Source organism: Geotrypetes seraphini, chromosome 6 (genome assembly GCF_902459505.1).
Source record: "Geotrypetes seraphini chromosome 6, aGeoSer1.1, whole genome shotgun sequence".
Taxonomy (NCBI): Eukaryota; Metazoa; Chordata; class Amphibia; order Gymnophiona; family Dermophiidae; genus Geotrypetes; species Geotrypetes seraphini.
The window spans coordinates 128,137,835-128,158,653 of NC_047089.1; the positions used below are offsets into that span (position 1 = coordinate 128,137,835).

The 20,819-nt window shown below is 41.3% G+C and overlaps 1 protein-coding gene across 1 annotated transcript in view; it reads right to left on the reverse strand.

Moving 5' to 3' along the window:
* The window catches only part of TM9SF2 (transmembrane 9 superfamily member 2), a 496,116-nt gene that overhangs the window by 222,050 nt on the left and 253,247 nt on the right, over window positions 1-20,819 (reverse strand). Inside the window, exon 8 of the mRNA XM_033948899.1 lies at window positions 11,404-11,483. Coding sequence (XP_033804790.1) covers window positions 11,404-11,483 — 80 coding nt within the window. The remainder of the gene's footprint in view (window positions 1-11,403; window positions 11,484-20,819) is intronic.

The following is a 20,819-nucleotide window of genomic DNA, read 5'->3' on the forward strand; positions in this document are numbered from 1 at the left end:
TATTGCATAGTCTGCTAAGTTAAGCACATTAATCTCATGTTTTCTATTATTGATTAGGTGTGGATTTTGCTAGTTGTTCCATATGTGTTACTCTTCCGTGCTCACAGGAGCACCCTTAAAATGTTTTAAAATATGCATGATAATGTGGTCTATTTCTTTTCTGACCATACATTATGCTGATATTACTGACTTCTTTTCTCTTATTTTCATGCTCTTTCTATTTTTCTTCTTAGACAGGAGTGTCTGCCTGACCTTACAAATATATCAGTTATCTTTTCTAGACAGAGGAGATATACTCTGTTTCACCACTGCATATCATATACTATGGCTGATTTACATGTTTTCTCCTTTAATGTGAATGGTCTGAACCATCCCATTAAAAGAAAAAAGATAGCTAATTATGTGTCCAACAAACACCCTGATGTAGTTTTCTTGCAAGAAACCCACCTCCCACTCGCTGCTGCCACGAAATTCCAACTAAAGGGATTTTCCACTCACTTATATTCCCCTGCAACTCATCAAAAGAAAAATGGTGTTTTAATATTTCTCAATGATAAACTTTCTCCCGTTATTCATTCTTTTAAAACAGACACGGAGGGAAGATGGTGTCTGGTACATGCTGCGGTGCACTCAGTGAATTTTGTTTTTCTCAATATATATGGCCCGGTTAAAGATCACCCGGATTTTTTCAAAGAGATTCAGCTGGCGCTGGTTGAATTTGGTTCTTGTTCTCTGATATTGGGAGGAGATTTTAATCAAATCCAAGACTTATATATTGATAGATCTTCTTCTTGCAAACCCTCCAAATCCAAGTCTTTCACAGCTCTTCATGCTCTAAATGATGCCTTCTCCCTTGTGGATCCTTGGCGCTTACTTCATCCGAAAGGCAGAGAATACACACACTTTTCACCACCACATAATACCTACTCGAGAATTGATTTCTTTCTCCTATCCTCTTCTCTTATTCAAGATCTTACCAATACTATCATACATCCAATCTCTCTCACGGATCATGCTGCCGTCTCTTTATATATTTCCATCTCGGCTCCACGCAAAAAATCCCCCTCTTGGCGGCTGAACAACGCTTTACTCCTAGATGAGGAAACTGTTGAAAAAATCAATTCTTTCACAGCGGAATTTTTTGAAAATAACTCTAAAGATCCTGAAGTCTGTCCTTCCATTGTCTGGGAAGCATACAAAGCAACCCTTAGAGGTGAATTGATAAAAATTGCCTCTTGGAAAAAGAAACAGTCCATGATAAAGGAAAAAGACTTAGAAAATTCTATTAAAACATTAGAATTACAACATGTCTAATCACCTACATGACCCAGCTACTCTCCAACGTATCCAAAAACTTAAATATGAATATAATACTTTAGTTTCATGTACAGCCAGGCGTGATATCTTCAATTCCAATTCTGGTCATTATATGGGAGATAATCTTATGGGTCGCCCTTTGGCCAGATACCTTAAAATTAAATCCAAAAGACTACATATCACGGCTATTCAAGATCCATCAGGTCAATTAGTCAAAACCAGATCTTTAATCTCCTCTCAATTCAAAAATTTTTATGCTTCATTATACCAATCCGAATTTGCTGCTCCTGAATCAGATATAGACTCCTTTCTTTCCTCCTTAACTCATCCGACCATATCGGATTCTGTTAAATTGGAACTAGATTCCCCGATAACTATATCAGAAATAGAAGCTGCCATATCTTCCCTACCTGCTGGGAAAGCTCCAGGCCTGGACGGCTTTACTAACGAATTCTTTAAACAATTTCGCACCATCTTAGCCCCTCATCTCCTTACATATTATGATTTCCTCCATTCCACTCCGGACAAACAATTCAATTTCACTGAAGCCACCATTGTAGTAATTCCTAAACCTGACAGAGACGCCACCTTGGTTAAAAACTTCCGCCCTATCTCTCTCCTTAACTTAGATTACAAGATACTGGCAAAATTACTTGCATTAAGACTTACCAAAGTGATTCCATCTCTTATACATAAAGATCAAATAGGGTTCATTAAACAAAGATATATAGGAGATAACCTGCGCCTCTTTCACCATATTAACGCTCACGCTAAAACAATGTCAGACCCTATAATAGGCCTAGCTATTGATGCTGAAAAAGCCTTTGACCGGGTGGAGTGGCCTTTTCTTTTCCGTGTCCTGAAATGGTATAATTTTGGCTCATTCTTCACGAATTGGATAGAAGCGTTATATCACCAACCCACAGCTCGTATTCTGATTAACAACTCTTTATCCAATAAATTTTCCCTTCAAAGAGGCACTCGACAGGGCTGTCCTCTCTCACCATTGCTATTTAATTTAGTTTTGGAGCCTCTTCTTTCTGCTATTAGACAAAGCCCCTTAATTAACGGTATTCCCTCCTCTGATCGAGACTTCAAATTAGCAGCCTATGCTGATGATGTTTTAATTTTTCTTAGGAACCCTCTATCCTCTCTTCCTCATCTTATACATATTGTCAAACAATATTCCCTCCTATCTGGATACTCTGTCAATTGGGAGAAATCAGAGATCTTCCCTCTGAATGATAACATTCTTCAATCAGATCTGGCTCATTTTCCCTTCTCATGGTCACATGAAGCTGTGAAATACTTGGGGATTTTAATACATAAGGATCCGGTTCTTGCTCAAGATCTTAATATATCTAAAGTCAAAAATCTAGTTCTAAATACTACATCTCGATGGTCTCCACTTTTTTTGTCTTGGTGGGGTAGAATAGCATCCATCAAAATGACCCTAGCACCTCAAATTAATTACACTCTCTCTATGCTTCCTCTTCTATGCCGGAAGTCGTTTTTTCATTGGCTAAATAGGAAGCTATCTGAATTCATTTGGAACAAGAAAAAACCTCGAATTGCTCTCGCCAAGCTGAAAGCCTCTAAGATTAACGGTGGTCTTAACTTCCCGGATTTCTATCATTATTATATTGCTTCACTAGCTAAATATGGAGCTTACTGGGTTACTGACTCCTATCCCCAAGATCCTCCTGCTTGGTTTGAAATGGAGTGCTTTTTATGCACGCCTTTACACATCTCCTGCTTACTAACGGTGTCAGTACCCAGACATTTGAGAAGGTACTCTTTGTTGGGTTCAACGCAGCATGCTCTTCATCTTTTAGATACATTAGCTGAGATCTCAGTTAATGTTAGCCCACTCATGTCTCTTTGGAATAATCCCAAAATCCAAAACCATGGCAAATCCCTCTCATGGAAACAGTGGCAGCGGGCAGGTATATGGTTTGCCCATCAATTGTCTACTCTTACTGTGTCAGTTCCTTTTGATATACTTTGCTCCACATACCTGCTGCCTTCTTCTGTTTATTCACAGTGGCTCTCACTCATTGGAGTGCTGTCTTCTGTGCATATACGTTTTGACTTCATGACTTCCAAAAATACTATCCGCCATTGGTCTTTATTGACTCTATTAAAAGGCAAGGCTATATCTTTTTTCTATAATATTTTGAGAGATCATTCCTTCACTTTTTCACCTCAATCTATGAAACACTGGGATATTATACTCACCACTCCGCTTTCTGACATTGATTGGGAACTCTTTTGGTCTTCAACAAACCGCCCGCTTTTATCTTCTAGAGTTTCACAATCAATGTTCTTTATTATGTGGAATGCATTATGGACCCCATTTCGCATGTGGAAAGCCAACTTAAAGCAAGACTCTGTTTGCTGGAACTGTTTGAAAGAGGAGGGAACTCTTGATCATATGTTTTTTCATTGTACTTTGGTCCGCTCCTTTTGGACTCAAATTTGGAACACCATACAATCTATCACTAACTGCTCGGAAGAGATCTCTATGGACATTATAATCCTTCGCTCTCAACATCCCTGTTTCGCACAATCAAACTGTCCTCCTAAGCTCATCAATACCATGTTTGTGACTGCTCTCATGCACATTCTGAAAAATTGGAAATCATCTTCGCTACTAGACTATACTTTTTGGTGGAACTCTCTGTGTATGTATCATAGATTTGAATCCTATGCATATGAGAATAAAATTACACTCCGAACCTCCATGAATTTGAAGAGCAAAAAATTACCCTGGTCATTCCTGGATTCCTATGTACGCTCTGCTTCGTAGACACTCCTGTCTTCCCTTCCTTTTCTTCTTTCTTTCCTTTCTCTTTTAATTTCTATTTCTGTTCTCCCTCATCTTTTTCTCATATAGTCTTCACAAGCAGTTCCAATACTTGGAGCTTTTCTTATTGCTATGGTCCTCTACAGTTAAATATATATTTGCAGATTCTTTATACACAAAGCTTTATTTTGTTTTTATGTATTTGAAATGCTTCCTGTATTTTTCAAAATACTCAATAAAAATTATTGAACTAAAAAAAAAAAAAAAAAATGCCACTGGGTTATCTAGTAAACAATTAATTTGGTCCCAAATTGATTTCTAGAAATTCATAAAAAATGGACAATAGAATAATAAATGATCTAAAGTCCCTGCTTCGAGATGACAGTGCCAACATTTATTAGACTTAGAGCTATCCAATTTTTGTAATCGAACAGGGGTCCATAGTGCTCTATGTAACAGAAAAAAACAAGTTTGTCTCATAGATGCCGACACTGTACATCTCATCCTCCAAGTCCAAATTTGTGGACATTGAGACGCAGTAATTTGGTGCTTAATCTCAATACTCCAAATGCCTGACCAGATAATAAAAAATGCACAAATACCATTTATACTCAAATATTTAAAAAATGGCCCAAAAATGGGGGTCTCGGTTTATATTCAAGACTCCTTTCTATGATGGTGCTTTTTCCCTCCCCTCCCGATGACCAATGCTGCTATCTTCCACCCCTCCTGATGTCTAGCACTGCTATCTTCCACCCCCTCCAATGACCGGCATTGCTATCCCCCCGATTGACTTTGCTATCCCTCCCCACCCCCGATGACTAACACTCCTAGAAACATGATGGCAGATAAAGGCCAAATAGCCCATCTAGTCTGCCCATCCACAGTAACCATTATTTCTTTCTCTCTGAGAGATCCCACATGCCTATCCCAGGCCCTTCTGAATTCAGACACAGTCTCTGTCTCCACCACCTATTCTGGGAGACTGCTCTATGCATCTACCACCCTTTCTGTAAAAAAGTATTTCCTTAGATTACTCCTGAGCCTATCACCTCTTAACTTCATCCTATGCCCTCTGCAGTTTCCTTTCAAATGAAAGAGACTCGACTCATGCGCATTTACATTACATAGGTATTTGAACATCTCTATCATATCTCCCCTCTCCCGCCTTTCCTCCAAAGTATACAGATTGAGATCTTTAAGTCTGTCCCCATACGTCTTATGATGAAGACCACATATCATTTTAGTAGCCTTCCTCTGGACCGACTCCTATCCTCCACTACCTGCTCCCCTCTGCCCGAGACAGACATCACATTTACAGTCCCAATGCTATGGAAGCAGACGCCAGCGCTCTGTGTTGGGCTGAATGGCCTTGAGCATCTGAGCATGCTCAAGGCCTGTTGGCGTCCACCCTCTCCAGGATTCTTGAAGGGAGTCCAGCAGTTAGCTTTAAGAAATAGTCTGAGAAATCTTTGGAGGGTAACATATCAATTACAACATTGCAAAATAAAAAAAAAAATTAAAACATTACCATAACCTAACATATAACTAGCAATCTTAGGGGAACCTGGAGTATATATTCCAACTCTCGTAGCAACTTAAGAAAGAAATTACCAATATTAAGATGCGGGTAGCAGTCCAGTAGCAAGATGGGTGCTATCCAGTCTTTTGCACTGCCACATGTTTGATTATCTCCCAGTTGGTGAGAGGTCTTATACGTGTGTTTGGTGTAAAGAGCTCCTAGCACTCAGGGAACGAGTCCGATCTCTTGAAGCTACAGTAGCAGCCTTGGAGGAGCTAAGGAAGACAGAGGTACATAGAGGAAACCTATAGGGACATTGTAGATAAGTCCCACCTCCAGTCTGGCAGCCTCTGTGCTGCCTTGGAGGAAGGAGGTCTTCTTAAAGGAGAGCATCACCCTGTTGAAGTAGGAAGCAATCCTGCAGCCAGGACTTGCCCACCAGGGGATGCAATGTCCTCTTACACTGAGGATGTGTCTCCATGAGCTTCTGCCCAAGAGGGAAAGGTTAGGACAGCCGATATAGTGGGAGATTTAATCATTATGCATGTAGATAGCTGGGTGGCTGTGGACACAAGGATCACTTGGTCACTTGCTTGCCTGGTGTGAAGGTGGCAGACCTTACATACCACCTAGATAAGATTTTAGACAATGCTGAGAAGGAGCTTACTGTCTTGGTACATCTGGGTACCAATGATACAGGGAAATTTGGTAGGGAGATTCTGGAAGCCAAATTTAGGTTCTTAGGTAGCAAAGTTAAAATCCAGAACCTCCGGGGTAGCATTTTCAGAAGTGCTCCCTGTTCCACGTGCAGGTCCCAAAAGACAGGCAAAGCTCCAGAGTCTCAATGCATGGATGAAGCGATGGTGCAGGGAGGAGGGTTTTAGATTTGTTAGGAACTTGGCGACATGAGGAGGAAGGGAAAGCCTATTCTGCAAAGATGGGCACATTAATAATGGGTGATTTCAATTACCAAAATTCAAATCCAATATAGCAACTCTATTCTATTGAGAGAACATCACTGGCCACATCACAATGCAAAAGTGGATTTAAAAAATCTCAAAAAAACATTCAGAAACAGTGAAATCACATTGCAGCAAAATAACAATATAGCTGAATTGTTATTTTGCTGCGATGTGATTTCACTGTTAGTCCCCTGACCACATTATTGCAAAACAGGGTCTCCCATTGGGATTGAAGATACTGGGGACCACTGGATAAAGCTAAGTGAACTTTTCTTCACTGAATATTGTAGTTTACTATTGAGTCCCAATGAATTGATTTACATGCTTGTAGCATTATATGAGACATTTCCCTATTGAGGAGGAAAACTAGCTGACCAGTTGGTATTAGTGGAGTTTTTTGTGACCAGTGACAACCGGAGCTTATTACTAGGTGGCTGTGAGCTGTGATGTGACGCTCCTGTTTCTTTTGAGGTCTTTTTTCTCCACTTTTGCATTATGATGTGGCCAGTGGTGTTCTCTCCTAAATAGAAGAGAGTTGCTATATAGGATTTGAATTTTGGTAGTTAAAATCACCCATTATTACTGTATTATCCAGTTTGTAAGCCTCCCTAATTTCTGATAATATTTCAGCATCTGTCTGTTCATCCTGGTCAGGCAGACAGTAGTACACTTCGGCCTGAAGTTACATTGTAAGGAGGGACTTTGCAGCAAGAAGCCCTGTGTGTAGGAAGCTTCTAACAGGCTAGTAGGCCCACCTGGGAGGCGCAAAAGGGTTGACCCAGGAGAGTCGCAGTTTGGGGGGTTTTTCCCTGCTGACCGCCATCGGGAGGGAGGGAGAGTGGGGGTGTTGGACCCATGATAGGAAGGAAGGGAGGGAGGAGGGCTGCTGGACTCGGGGGGGGGGAGCTTTGGAGGGGTGGGAAGGGAGGCAACTCACAGCAGATGCTTTACTGCGGGGACAAGACCATTCACTGCTCAACAGGGCAGTGAATGACCTTGTCCCCATACCTGCAGCAACCAGTCTTTTTTTCCTCCATTCCTGTGGGTTACTCGTGGCTACCTGCGGGTAACAGTCACTGGGTCATTCTTTACTCCCTACTTGTAGAGAATAAGACTGAGAGGGTGGAGCTCAGCCCAAAGTGAGGGGAGGTGGAGCATGAAAATAAAACAGTGAGCTCTCTAGAAACCTTGCAGGTAATGAGGGTTTTACCTGCTGGTCAAGACTACCAGTCTCCTTGCACAAGAATTTTTTTTTAACCTGTATTTGAATTTGTAATAATAGAAATTTTGTTTTGAAACAATTATAAATAAATAATTTATATAAAAAATAAAAAAAAGATCATGGCCCTGGGATCCAGGCAGGTCCCAGAGCCCAGTGCATTCTGTCAATCATTACATATAATATACAGTTTCAGGATATCTGATAGTCATTTAGAAAGAAAACCCATCAGATCTGAACCCTCTGCCTCCTGAAGCTACCATACTCAGAAAATCTTCAAGTGATCTTTATCTCCGCATCTTCAAGGCATGCCACATGGTTTTGTATATATAAAACGCACTGGGCAACTTTTTCAACAATGATCTCAAGTTTGGAGTCCATACTCACTGAAAATATTTTTGCGAAATCACTGAATACTTCTCATATTATGTTGGCAGTTTGAGGGGACTTCTTTGGTCCATACCTCCTCATCCTCTGAAAGCAAGTTGTCAATGCCAATCTGTCAGGCATCGGAGAGAGACACCAATGCATTCTTACCTTTTGTCATTTGTTCTATCCATAGGACAGCAAGAACTGTCTTTTGTTTAAAGCCTTAGAATTTGTTAGCACCCAACCTAATCAAAGGACCCAGTGGAATGTCATCAAAACTTGTTTCCAGCTCTGGTATACCATGTGACCCCTCAGAATTTATTTCTGAAATCTTTACTATATAGTACAAAAAAAATATTGAGCATTATAGTGCCTTCATATATTCTTTTTTATTTTTTTATAAGTGTTCAACCTTTTGATTAGATTTGAATAGATACTACTTTCTTGTATGTATTAGAATGATAACTTTGTCATGGCAACCCCATTAAAAAATGCACAATGGCAAAATGTAATGTCATATATGTTACAGCATATATAGCTGCTGAATGTCACTTACACCAAAAGGAAACCAGCACTAGATCTTAGCATTTAGGGCCCCTTTTACAAGCCATATTAGCGATTCTCCCATGGCAAATGCACCATTGGGAAGAATAACCTGAATCACAGTTACCGGATGCTAGCATCCACCTTGGGGGTTAGCGCCCAAGAAAAGGATCTGGTATCATTGTAGACAATATGACGAACCTTCCATCCAATGTGTGGCGGCGGCCAAAAAAAACCAGGATGCTGGGAATAATTAAAAAAGTGATGGCTAAGAATGTCATAATGCCCCTATATCACTCCATGGTGCAACCTCATCTGGAGTATTGCGTTCAATTCTGGTTTCCTTATCTCAAGAAAGATATAGTGGCGCTTGAAAAGGTTCAAAGAAGAGCGACCAAGATGGAAAGGGGATGGAACTCCTCTCGTATGAGGAAAGACTAAAACAGTTAGGGCTCTTCAGCTTGGAAAAGAGACGGCTCAGGGGAGATATGATTGAAGTTTGCAAACTCCTGAGTGGAGTAGAACGGGTACAAGGGATCGATTTTTCACTCCGTCAAAAATTACAAAGAACACTCGATGAAGTTACAGGGAAATACTTTTAAAACCAATTGGAGGAAATTTTTTTTCACTCAGAGAATAGTTAAGCTCTGGAAAGCGTTGCCAGAGGATGTGGTAAGAGCGGATAGCTTAGCTGATTTTAAGAAAGGTTTGGACAAGTTCCTGGAGGAACAATCTCTAAAAATACTGAGAATAACTTTGGATAAGCATCTTACATTAGAAAAACATTCTGACTTGGTGTTTAAGAAAAGTATTTCAGTGCTCTGGAAACTGCATACTATTAAAAAGTACTTTGACAAAGTCTCCTTTCATCTGTTAGTGCAATCCTCTATTTTGAGTATTCTCAATTATTGCAACATTATTTAAGCGCTTCCAAAAAAATTATTAGAAAATTGAGAGTGTCCAGAACACGGCCGTCCGCCTTATTTTTGGCCTAAAGAATGGTAACATGTTACTCCCTCCTACCAAAAGCTCCATTGGCTGGCATTTGAATCTAGAGTTCTGTTTAAGTTTCCATATTTTTGTTATAAAATAACATTTGGTATGTTACCGAGTTACCTTAACCCTCATTTTAACCTGAGCTATACTAATAAGAGTTTTCGAAGAATACATTTGTTTGCGAATCCCTCAGTAAAATTTTGCCAGTATAAAAGGTTCTGTGAAAGAACCTTTTCCTTTCAGGCACCTAAATTAAATATTTGGCTTGCCAAGTTTGTATTAGAAGCCTCTTCTTATCTTGATTTATTGATTTTAGAAAACAGATAAAAACTCAATTATTCAATACGCTAGGGTATTAAATACATTTTTACAATTTTATCTTTTATTCTTTGTAAAATTCTCCGTACTCTTTTACATCAAATGTATTTTACATTGTATATATTTCTTTCCATTGTATGCCTTTTAAAAAAAATATATATATTTTTTTTTTATTTATAATTTTCAAATTAAATACAAAGCATAAACTTTGAAAGAAATATACAGAATATAATACTCCCAATTTCCCCATTGGGAATTAAAACTATACACAATAGATAAGAAAATATATACTACATGATATAGTAGTATATATATAAACTCAAACTGAGAGAGGTGCAATAATATTAACCTCCAGGGAGAGGAAATTAGAAAAGAAAAATAAAATTTACTAAACCATAGAAATTGAGTAATCCCTTCAGCTTTCCAACTGACTTGATTCTTACACTTTTCGCCTAGGCTGCAAATGATATCCCCTTACCCTCTAGAAAGAAATGAAGCTGAACTGGATCATAAAATATATATCTAACCTCCTGATATAAAATAAAACATTTGCATGGAAATCTCAATTGAAAAAAAACACCCAAGGAGAGAACTTTATCCCGATAAACTAGAAATTCCTTTCTCCTAGCTTGAGTCCACCTAAAAACATCCGGAAAAATATATATTCTTTCACCTAGTTATGCCTTTTAATCTGCTGAATTTTTTTTCTAAATAACTTGCACTGTTTGTATCATGTTCAATTGTTGTGAACCGCCTAGAACTTTCGGGTATGGCGGTATATAAAAATAAATTTATTATTATAAATTTATTATAAAAGTCCATAGTCTGTTATTGAGAAAGACATGGGGGAAGCCACTGCTTGCCCTGTATTGGTAGCATGGAATATTGCTACACCTTGGGTTTTGACCAGGTACTAGTGACCTGGATTGACCACTGTGAGAACGGGCTACTGGGCTTGATGGACCATTGTTCTGACCCAGTAAGGCTATTCGTATGTTCTTATGTTCTCATTCAATCCCTATGGGCTTCGGCGCATTTTCCGCAGGAGAATCACTACCACAGCTTTGTAAAAGGGGCCCATAGCGTTTTAACATGTGAATACAAAAGGGTTTGAGTTAGTTTTTTTCCTTAAACCGTTGTATATGAGTATGAGGCATTGATTTTAAAATAGAATTTAGGGTCCCTTTTACGAAGCTGCAATATCAATTCTCCCATTGCAAATGCACCAAAGCTCATTCAATTCCTATGGGCTTCGGTGCATTTTCCGCAGGAGAATCGCTACCACAGCTTTGTGAAAGGGGCCCTCAGAGTTTTAATAAGTGAATACAAAAGGGTTTGTTTGTTATTTTACCTAAACCATTGTATATGAGTGTGAGGCATTGATTCCAAAATGTAATCCCATCTTGATGCCCATCTGATGTTTGGTTCTTCCTAAAAATAAAGAACAATATAATTTAACATGTATTTTTCATAAGAAATCAATTCTAAGTGCACTAAAAATAATCAACTTCTTTATGCTGCTTTCATTTTAGTATATAAAGTACAGTATTTAGACAGAATTTGGCACCAAACTGCAATTAGAAGTACAAACTATAACAGCAGAAAAGGACTACAAATGACCAACTTACTTCCTTAGAGAATACCCGACACCAGCTGATTTCTAGCTTTCTTCTCACTTCTCTACAAATAAGGAATTCTGCATTATCTCCAAACTTTCCTTACTATTTTTGCTTCTACCTCCTCCATTGGAAGGTTGTTCCCTGTACTCACCATCCTGTCAGTGAAGGAATATACAGTAAAATTTGGTTTGGTGGTGGTGGTTTTTTAAAATTTTCAAAATTTTTACAAGCATACAATCTTGTCTAAGAAATGAAAAAACTATAATGAAGAAAATAATCATCCAATACAATTATTGTCTCTCTATTTCGACCTCATTAAAAAAAATTAACCTACAAGGAGAGGCAAGATATAAGAAAAAACACAGGGATTAAAGGAAATATAATTAAACAGGAAAAGCTAGATTTCCAACTAACGGATTTAAGTGCTAATTATCAATCAACTTCCACTTTATTCACCTTTGAGGGTGTAGAGATTGCTATTAGGACTGGAGGTTTCATTGCGTCGAGAAAATTTTTCGAATGCTCAGAATTAAAGAATACATACGTTTTCTCCTCTAGTTTAACAATGCACTTACATGGGAATTGCAGAAAAAAATGTCCCTTTGAGATCTACTACCTGAGATTTAAAGGCTAAAAAAGCCTTTCTTCTCTGTTGAGTAGACCTACAGAGGTCAGGAAATATCTTAGAGCAACCCTTAAATTTTACCTCTTTAGCCCTGAAATGCATTTGTAAGATCCAGGCTCGGTCATACTCAAATGCAAATGTAGCAATACGTGTTGCTTTATTTAAAACCATATCAGAGTTCTCCAATAAGCCAGTAACATCGAGACTGGCTTCTTGGTTCTGATCTGGATTTAATTTTTTCAGAGGACTACCCAAGTTAATGTAATAAGTTTTAGTTATTGGAGGCATGGATTCATCAGGGATTTGTAAGACTTCTCTCAAGAACTTCTTTAACATCTCTATAGGTCGAAATAGAGAAGATTGCGGAAAGTTAAAAAATCTTAAATTCATTCTTCATTCATAGTTTTCAAGTCTTTCCATTCTCTGGTGAATATTTAGATTATCCTTTAACAAAGTCAATTGTGTAATCTTTACCCCTTCTACAGTTTCCTTTAATTCCTGAACTTGGGAGTCCACCTTAGCCACAGTATCCCCAGTTTGTTTAACATAAAGCTGAACCATTTCAGGGAGTTGCAAAATTTATCTAAATGTTTAGAGAATTTCACCTCCAGAGTATCAACTGCCTCCATACCTCCTCCAGGGTTATATTATCCAGTCTCTTCTTCAACCTGGTCGAGCTCCTTATTCCAGCTTCCTTGGCTCCAGTCATTGCAAGATCAGACCTCATGGGAACCTCCCCAGGCCATCCTGCCGCTGCTCCTGCGCCGATTTCCCCAGCTGGTAACTGCTCCCCGTTGGGTGTAGTGAGATGCGACGTCCCAGAACTGAAGCCTCTGACGGCAACCTCTCCAATATCCGTACCCAAGCTCCCCATCGACCTCTCCACTTCACTTCTGGGTTGGAGTGGATTCTCGCGGTCTTTGAGGCTCAGTGTAGCTTCAGCTACACTGAGGGCGACATCCCGTTTGCTGCTCGCCACTACTCCAAAGATCTTCTTTAGCACTTGCCAGTAAGAGGAAACTCTCCAGCGTTCGTTGTCCCGATACGGGGGGGTGGAGGGGGTTCAGTTCAGCTGGGATCGAACACGGTTTCGCCTTCCTCTTAACCATGATCTTCAATAGGAAGTATCAAACGCTGGTCAGAGCTTCCTCTCACCGCTCCATCTCTGCCGCCATCTTGCCCCCAGTAAAACCTTGGTTTGCGAGTATAATTCATTCTAAAAACATGCTTGTAATCCAAAACACTCATATTAAAGCGAATTTCCCTATACAAAATAATGGAAACTCCACAACCCAAAACCTTTAATACAAAATACTGTAGATACTTGTACTGCAAGACCTTGCTTCTTTAGAACAGTCACTACACTCCTGCAGTGTCAGAGAGAGAGAACCATTGACTCAATTGTGATGATGTGATATGTGTATACTGTATGTACTTGCATTGCAAGACTTTGATTGTATATCAAGTTAAAATTTAATAAAATTTTTTGCTTGTCTTGCAAAACACTTGCATTCCAAGGTTTTACTGTACTCTAATTAGCTGACAGCCTGTGAAATTCTCTAAATGAGCCTGAGAACTTCTATATTTGCTTAAGGTTTAGATGCACTAAAGTCAGCGATTGTCGCTAAACCTGTTTTCACAGCTTTAGCGATGATTGCTTTTACCAACCCAATGCACAAAACGGCCTACCGCATGGTTTTCCTCTCAATTGCCCATTTTCCAATCCAGCCAAGCAAATTAGCTAAAACCCCATGCAAAGTAACCAAGCGATTGATACACTAACATTGCTTGGCCATTCCCCCCCACCACCAAAAAAAAAAAAAAAGGAGTTTTAGCGATGTAAAAACAGACTGGTCTCTAGACCTGTCGGTAACTGTATTACTGACAGGTCTGCCTGTTTCTTTTTTTTTCAATGGCACAGATATTTTACATGTATTACTCACGCAAAATATCTGTCCATTAAAAAAAACCATGGAAAAAAGTCCCCCACCACCAATGATGACCCTCCCTGATGACCTCTGACAAATGTGGCATGAAAGAAAATTTGCAGGAGGGATACCACTCACTCCTGCCATGCAGAACATCTCCACACCATGGCCTCCCCCTGTGCCAGGCACCCCTGAGACACTACCCCCCAAAATGGCAAAAGGGATGCCCCCCATCTACCCACCCCCTGAATCTTTCCCATATCTTTTTAAAAAGTTAGAATCAGAAAGCCCACTCTGAGGCTCCTGCTTTGGGCCCACCAGTAGTAAATGATGGGCCTTCCCCTTCCCAGAGCATCATGTGATGCACGAGGGGCCAAAGGCCCTATTGGTTCAGTCACCTAAGGCTCTGATTGGCTTGACCAATCAGGGGTTAGGCTTCTCTCTCAGTATCCTAGATACTGAGAGAGGTGCCTAAGGCCTGATTAGTTCAGACGCCTAAGGCCTGATTGATTCAGACATGTAAGGCCCCTCCCTGGGTATCACATGATGCACCGGAAAGGGGAAGGCATGTCATTTACTGCTGCTGGGCCTGAAGTAGGAGCCTCAGAGCAGGCTTCCTGCTTCTAACTTTTAAAAAGGTACAGGAGAGGTTCGGGTGGGGGGGGGCGTCCGGTGGCAGAGATTGGGTATTTCTCCTGCCATTTTGGGGGGGGGGAGGGGGGAACAGTGGCTCAAGGGTGCCTGGCGCAGGGGGGGGTGTCTTTTTTTTAAATAGGACAGATTGTGCGTGTGTAACACATACCATTAAAAAAAGAAGCAGAACAGCAGTACCAGTAGGCTGCTTCCCCTGTCACTGCTGTTAGGGCTCTGCGCATGTGTCAGTCACTTACTGAGCGACTGATTGGTCACATTTGCATGCAAATGATTTATACATTAGAAAGCAATGTAATCTTGATGCTTTAAAGAAGTTATTGAAGAGATATCCATTTTGTAATATGAAATATGGGCATTAAGACATTTGCACTTGTGTAAGCACTGGTTACTTATTTTGTTTTTATATATATTTTATGTATCTTATTATGTATGTTTACATTGTGAGCCGCCTTGAGAAAAGCGGGTTATAAATAAAATAAAACAAAAAACAAATCATTTGCATACAAACTTGATAGTGCACCAATACAATCAGTATCTTTAGTGCATCTAACTCTAAGTCAGCTCTCCTTATCGTCATTTCATCACCTTTATCCTGCGGCACTGCAGAGCCCAATTTGGGAATATGCCTCTGACTTAAACCATTGTACAGAGGGAGTGTTTGCAAGCACACACCACCCAACATAGACACTACAGCCCCTATACTGCCCTGGTGGTCATAATGTTTGTATGCAGAGCTGCATATGTCAAATAATGCTATAGAAATAAGTAGTAATAGGTTAGTTATGTACATACCGACAGTAAGGAACCTCACTCCTAAGCCAGGGTATGGAAAGTATTATTTGTAGGATTTATATTCTGCACTATCAGTAGGTTTCTAGGCAGATTATAGTACTACATAAATAATTTAAGATGAGATGTGATCTTAGTCTTTCACGTGTACTGCTAATGCTTGCTGTAATACTTGCATCATGGCAAAGAGGGCTTCTTTCCTGGCAGCTAAATCTCAGAGCAGTAGATGTATGCCTATATTCTATACATCACTCAGCCTTTGTTATTTTACCCCTTCCTTCTGGAATGCTTTCTTCCTTATCTTTGGCAAAAGTCATCATTCTTTTTTTTATTATTCTTTATAGAGCTTTCAGTAATACACTGCCCAAAATATGAGCTTCAGCAAATAAAAATATACAGCCGCAAGAACTGTTCCCTCCCAAACCCATCCAACCCCCATTACCCAACCTCCTATAGAAACATGGTACAGTAAATAGCAGACACACAGGAAAGAGTATGGGGAAGGCTCATCCCCTAGTGCCGGATCTCCAGTTCTCACAGATATCCCAAACCTTATGGTAGAGGAGCATTGCATGTCATCTAGTCGCAGTCAATTTACACATCAATTATACATAGTCCAATCTGCAAAGAAGACACTGTTGCCCAGGTAACTTGGGCAAACGCCAATGCCATGCAAGTACTAGGTGCGCAACAGTAAATATAACCACTAGGTGATGTTCCTGTTTAAAATATCCAGGTATAGTTGTATTCAACAGGCAGCACTGTGTCAGCATAGGGCAATGTTTACCAGTTATATTAACTAAGAGTTGACCCACCATATACCAATAATCCTTTACAAAAGAACAAGCCCACCAGATATGCCAAAAATCACCTTGTTGGCCACACTCTCTCCAACAAAGCCCCAAGAAGTTGCCATAGGTGTGAAGCAAATGCTGTGGAATCATATACCACCTAAAGTACAGCTTATACTTATTTTCTATTAATGAGGAGGAAGGGCACAGGAAAAAGATTTTTACAGATGTTAACCCGAGTGGAGGCCAAGCCCCCCCCTTTCCCAAGTCCACCTCCCATTGTGATTTATAGGGATCAAAAGGGGCCTCTTTCAGGATGAGCGCCGGATAAATAAGAGACATCCCTCCTCAACCTAACCCCTTCCTTAATGCCTTCTCTAATACTGTTTCCCCTTAGCTTAGGTCCCAAAAAGCCCATTTATTCAGAAAAGTTCGCAGTTAGGTATATGAAAAAGAATCATGGTCCTGAAGGCTGCATTCCTCTTAAAGATATTCAAATAGCAATACACCCCTATCCTGCCAAACCTGGCCCAAGGTGTGCAAGCCAGCTCCCATCCACTGGAACCTCATGGGATCCTCTCCCCTTGGACCAAAGTCAGGTGTTAGACTAATTGGGATGTATGCAAAGTAGGTATGATCAGGAAACATCTGTCTTTGCAAGACGTACTAAGTGCTCAAGATCACTTTCAAAAAAGGATTACTCACAGAGCCTCACTCTGAGTTCTTAGATTGGAGCACAAGAAAGTCTCCATAAAGGGGAAAGTGTAATGCAGTGGTTAAAGCTACAGCCTCAGCACCCTGAGGTTGTGGGTTTAAACCCATGCTGCTCCTTGTGACCCTAGGCAAGTCACTTAATTCCCCTATTGCCCCAGGCACATTAGATAGATTGTGAGCCCACCACGAGAGACAGGAAAAAAAAATACTTGAGTACCTGAATAAATTCATGCAAACCGTTCTGAGCTCCCCTAGGAGAATGGTATATAAAATTGAATAAAATAAGGAGGTATCTGTGAGAAAAGCTCATTAGAATCTCTGAGAGAGTGGGAGCCAGAAGGCCTTGAGCATGCGCAGATGCTCAAGGCCTAGCAAAGATCACCAGCGTCTGGAACAAATTATGCTCGCAAACCAAAGTTCCACTGTGTGTATGTGTATGTATATATGTGTATGTCTGTCTGTCTTTCTGTGTCTCTCCCTGCCCCTGTGTCTTTCTTCTTTTCTTTCTATCTGTCTCTCTCCCTGCCTCCTATGCAACAGCATTTCTCTCCCACCACTTCCATGTGCAGCAGCCACAGCAGCATTCCCTCCCCCTCCATTTCCCTCCCCCCACATCACTTCCCAGTGCAGTAGCAGCAAATCTGGGCAGTAGAAGGCCTCGAAGCAGTGTGTGTAGAGTGCTGCAGACGCTGCTTGAATCGGAAGGTTTCAGGACCCATAGCCCTTGCCTGACCCGAAGCGAGCTCTGGGGGTTTTGGGGTTTTTTACGCGGGCCCAGCTGGAACAGGAGGAGAAGCCTAGGAGGCAGGAATTAAAGTCTGTTGGGGGAGGGGGGAGGGAGGAGACCAGTCCACATACATGGTCCATGCGGCTATGTCCAGTAGTAATGCTGCTTTCTAATAAACAACAAAGTGAGGTACTCCCACTCCCCTATTTAACTTAGCCTGGTGTAGAATTGCTCTGCGTACCCTAAGACACTGTTCTTCAACCGCCGGTCCGCAGGAAATTTCTGCCGGCCCGCACAGGGCTGGCAAGATTAAAGTGGCCATAGGTCCGTTTCCAGATCTCCTGTCCCATTGTCCCCACACACAGCTTCGGGACTGTTCATGCCGCAATCATCACAACAAAATATGTTTCTTTTTGGTTGCTAAATACTCACATAAGGTCTTTCATCAAATTAAATTAAATTGGGTTAACCCAATTTCTAACTAGAAAAACTAACAAAAAAACCTAAAAGAAGGCATTTGATGGAGGAGCTCAGTAACTATCCCTCCATTCTGACTCACAGCCAAGCCACGCCCCGATAAGAGCATCATTTTAATGGCCACTACATGACCCAGCCATCCTAGCGTCAGTCCTTCCCATCTATCCAATTCCAAAAACAGCTGATGTAAAAGAAGAGGGTAATTGGCCTTCTACAATTGAGTGTGGTCAGATATTAAATGAACTCCCAGATATTTAATCGAGCTACCTGCCCATCTAAAGGAGAACTGAGATTGTAAAGCCCGCAGCCAGATAGCCTCCAGGTTAATATTCAGGATCTCAGATTTTTCATGTTAGTCTGAAATCCAGATACCGCCCATACCCTTCCAAGACTTGCATTAAGTTAGCTAGGGAAATTTCTGGATCCTGTATGACTAAAAGAATATCAGCAGCAAAAAGTAAAATTTTATAATGATGATCACGCAACTGGATTCCCGAGATCCCCGCATGTTGGCATATCTGACAGGCCAAAGGCTCAATGGAGAGAGCAAAGAGGAGAGAAAATAGAGCACAACCCTACTTAGTACCCTGTTCTAATTCAATGGACTCCGTCAATCTATCATTAACTTTAAAACGGGACAACGGGGCTGTATAAAGCAAATGAATCCAGTGGAGAAAGTGGCCATTAAAACCCATTTTAGTAATCACACTAAACAGAAACCACCAGCTAACTCTATCAAACGCCTTCTCAGCATCTAAAGAAAGAACTAAAGTGGATATCTTCCTCTTCCATGCATGCCAAATGAGATGTAGCACTGATTTAATATTATCAAAAGTCTGACGTTGGCATATAAAGCTGGCTTGATCAGCATGTATCAATTTAGGAGGTATGCACTGCAGCCTTTGCGCTAAGATGTTGGTGAAGATTTTATAATCCATATTTAAGAGGAAAATGGGATGATAAGACCCACAGTCAGTTGGAGGTTTACCCTGTTTACGGATTAGTGTCACTGCCGCCAAACGCCAGGTGTCCGGCAGTACCAAATCTTTTCCCAAACTATTGAACCTTAGTCAATAACGTGGCCACAAGACCTTTAAAGTAGAGAATGACACGGTGGCGGTTTACCCGTGGCCACCGGGTTTAGCCGTGGGTAACCCACCAAAACGGGGAACGAAAACTAGAAGTCGCTGCTGCGACGGGGACAAGGCCATTCACCGCCCCATGGAGCGGTGAATGGTCTTGTCCCCGCAGTGAGGCATGAAGGATCGCGCGGTCCCCGCAGCCCACACCCACCTGCCCAATCGATCCTAGTGATTAGCCAGCTCTCTCCCATCTCCTCATCTTAGTTTGTAGGTTTTCTTTTTCGGCGACTCGCACGCTATCAAAGAGCCGCGCACCCGCTGCTGCTCAGTTTCGATCTTCTGCTCTGACGCAACCGGAAACAGGAAGTTGCAGCAGAGCAGAAGATTGAACACTGAGCAGCCGCGCGTGCACGGCTCTTTGGGAAAGAGTGCATGGCCGCCGAAAAAGAAAGCCTGCAAACTAAGATGAGGAGAAGGGAGAGAGCTGGCTAAACACTAGGATCGATTGGGCAGGCGGGTGGGGGCTGCGAGGACTGTGCGATCGCCCGTGTTCCCGGCTCAAACTGGAAGGAGGGAGTGAAAGGGAAAAGGATTCTGGGCCAAGGGGATGAAGATAGAAAGAAAAACCCACAGCAGGAAAGAAAGGGAAGGACAAGCAGGTGAGCCAGATGCTAGAAGCAGGGGGGGAGGAAGAAAGAGGGAAAAAAGCTAGATGGGGTTGAAAAGAAGAGACACACTGGTATGGAAGAGGAAGATAGGGGAAATCTGGACACAGGAAGGTAACAGAAAGAGGGGAAATTATGTGCATGGGGCATAGGGACAGAGACATAAAGGGGACATGCCATTGGGATGGTATATAGACACAGGGGGGGGGGCAATGGCAGATACATAGGGGAGATATTAGAAATGGGGAAAATAGGAGCACAGAAGCGAGATGGTTTGTGGGGATGGGACAGGGACCGAGCTCGCAGGCTCCAGTGGCTTGCACAAATTACATTGTAACGTGCCATGAAAATAAGAGGGAGGAAGGTAGATAGATAGGCCACGCGAGAGGAGCTGAAGGGTGGTAGAAAGGAACAGATGGTAAAGGAAGGAGGGAAGGGTGGTGGTGGAAAGGAATAGGACAGACATTGAAGGAGGGTGGAGAGGAACAGACCCTGAAGGGAAATGTGGAAGACAGAATAGGAAGAAGACAGATGCCAGACTATGGGGGAGCGGAGGGAAGAAGATGGGTGCTAGACCAATTGGGGGGGGGGGTGAAGGGAGAGGCACAGTAACAGCAAATGGAAGATGCAGAGAGAAGACACACAGTGGATGGAAGGAATTGAATGAGAAGATGTGGAAAGCAGAAACCAGACAAC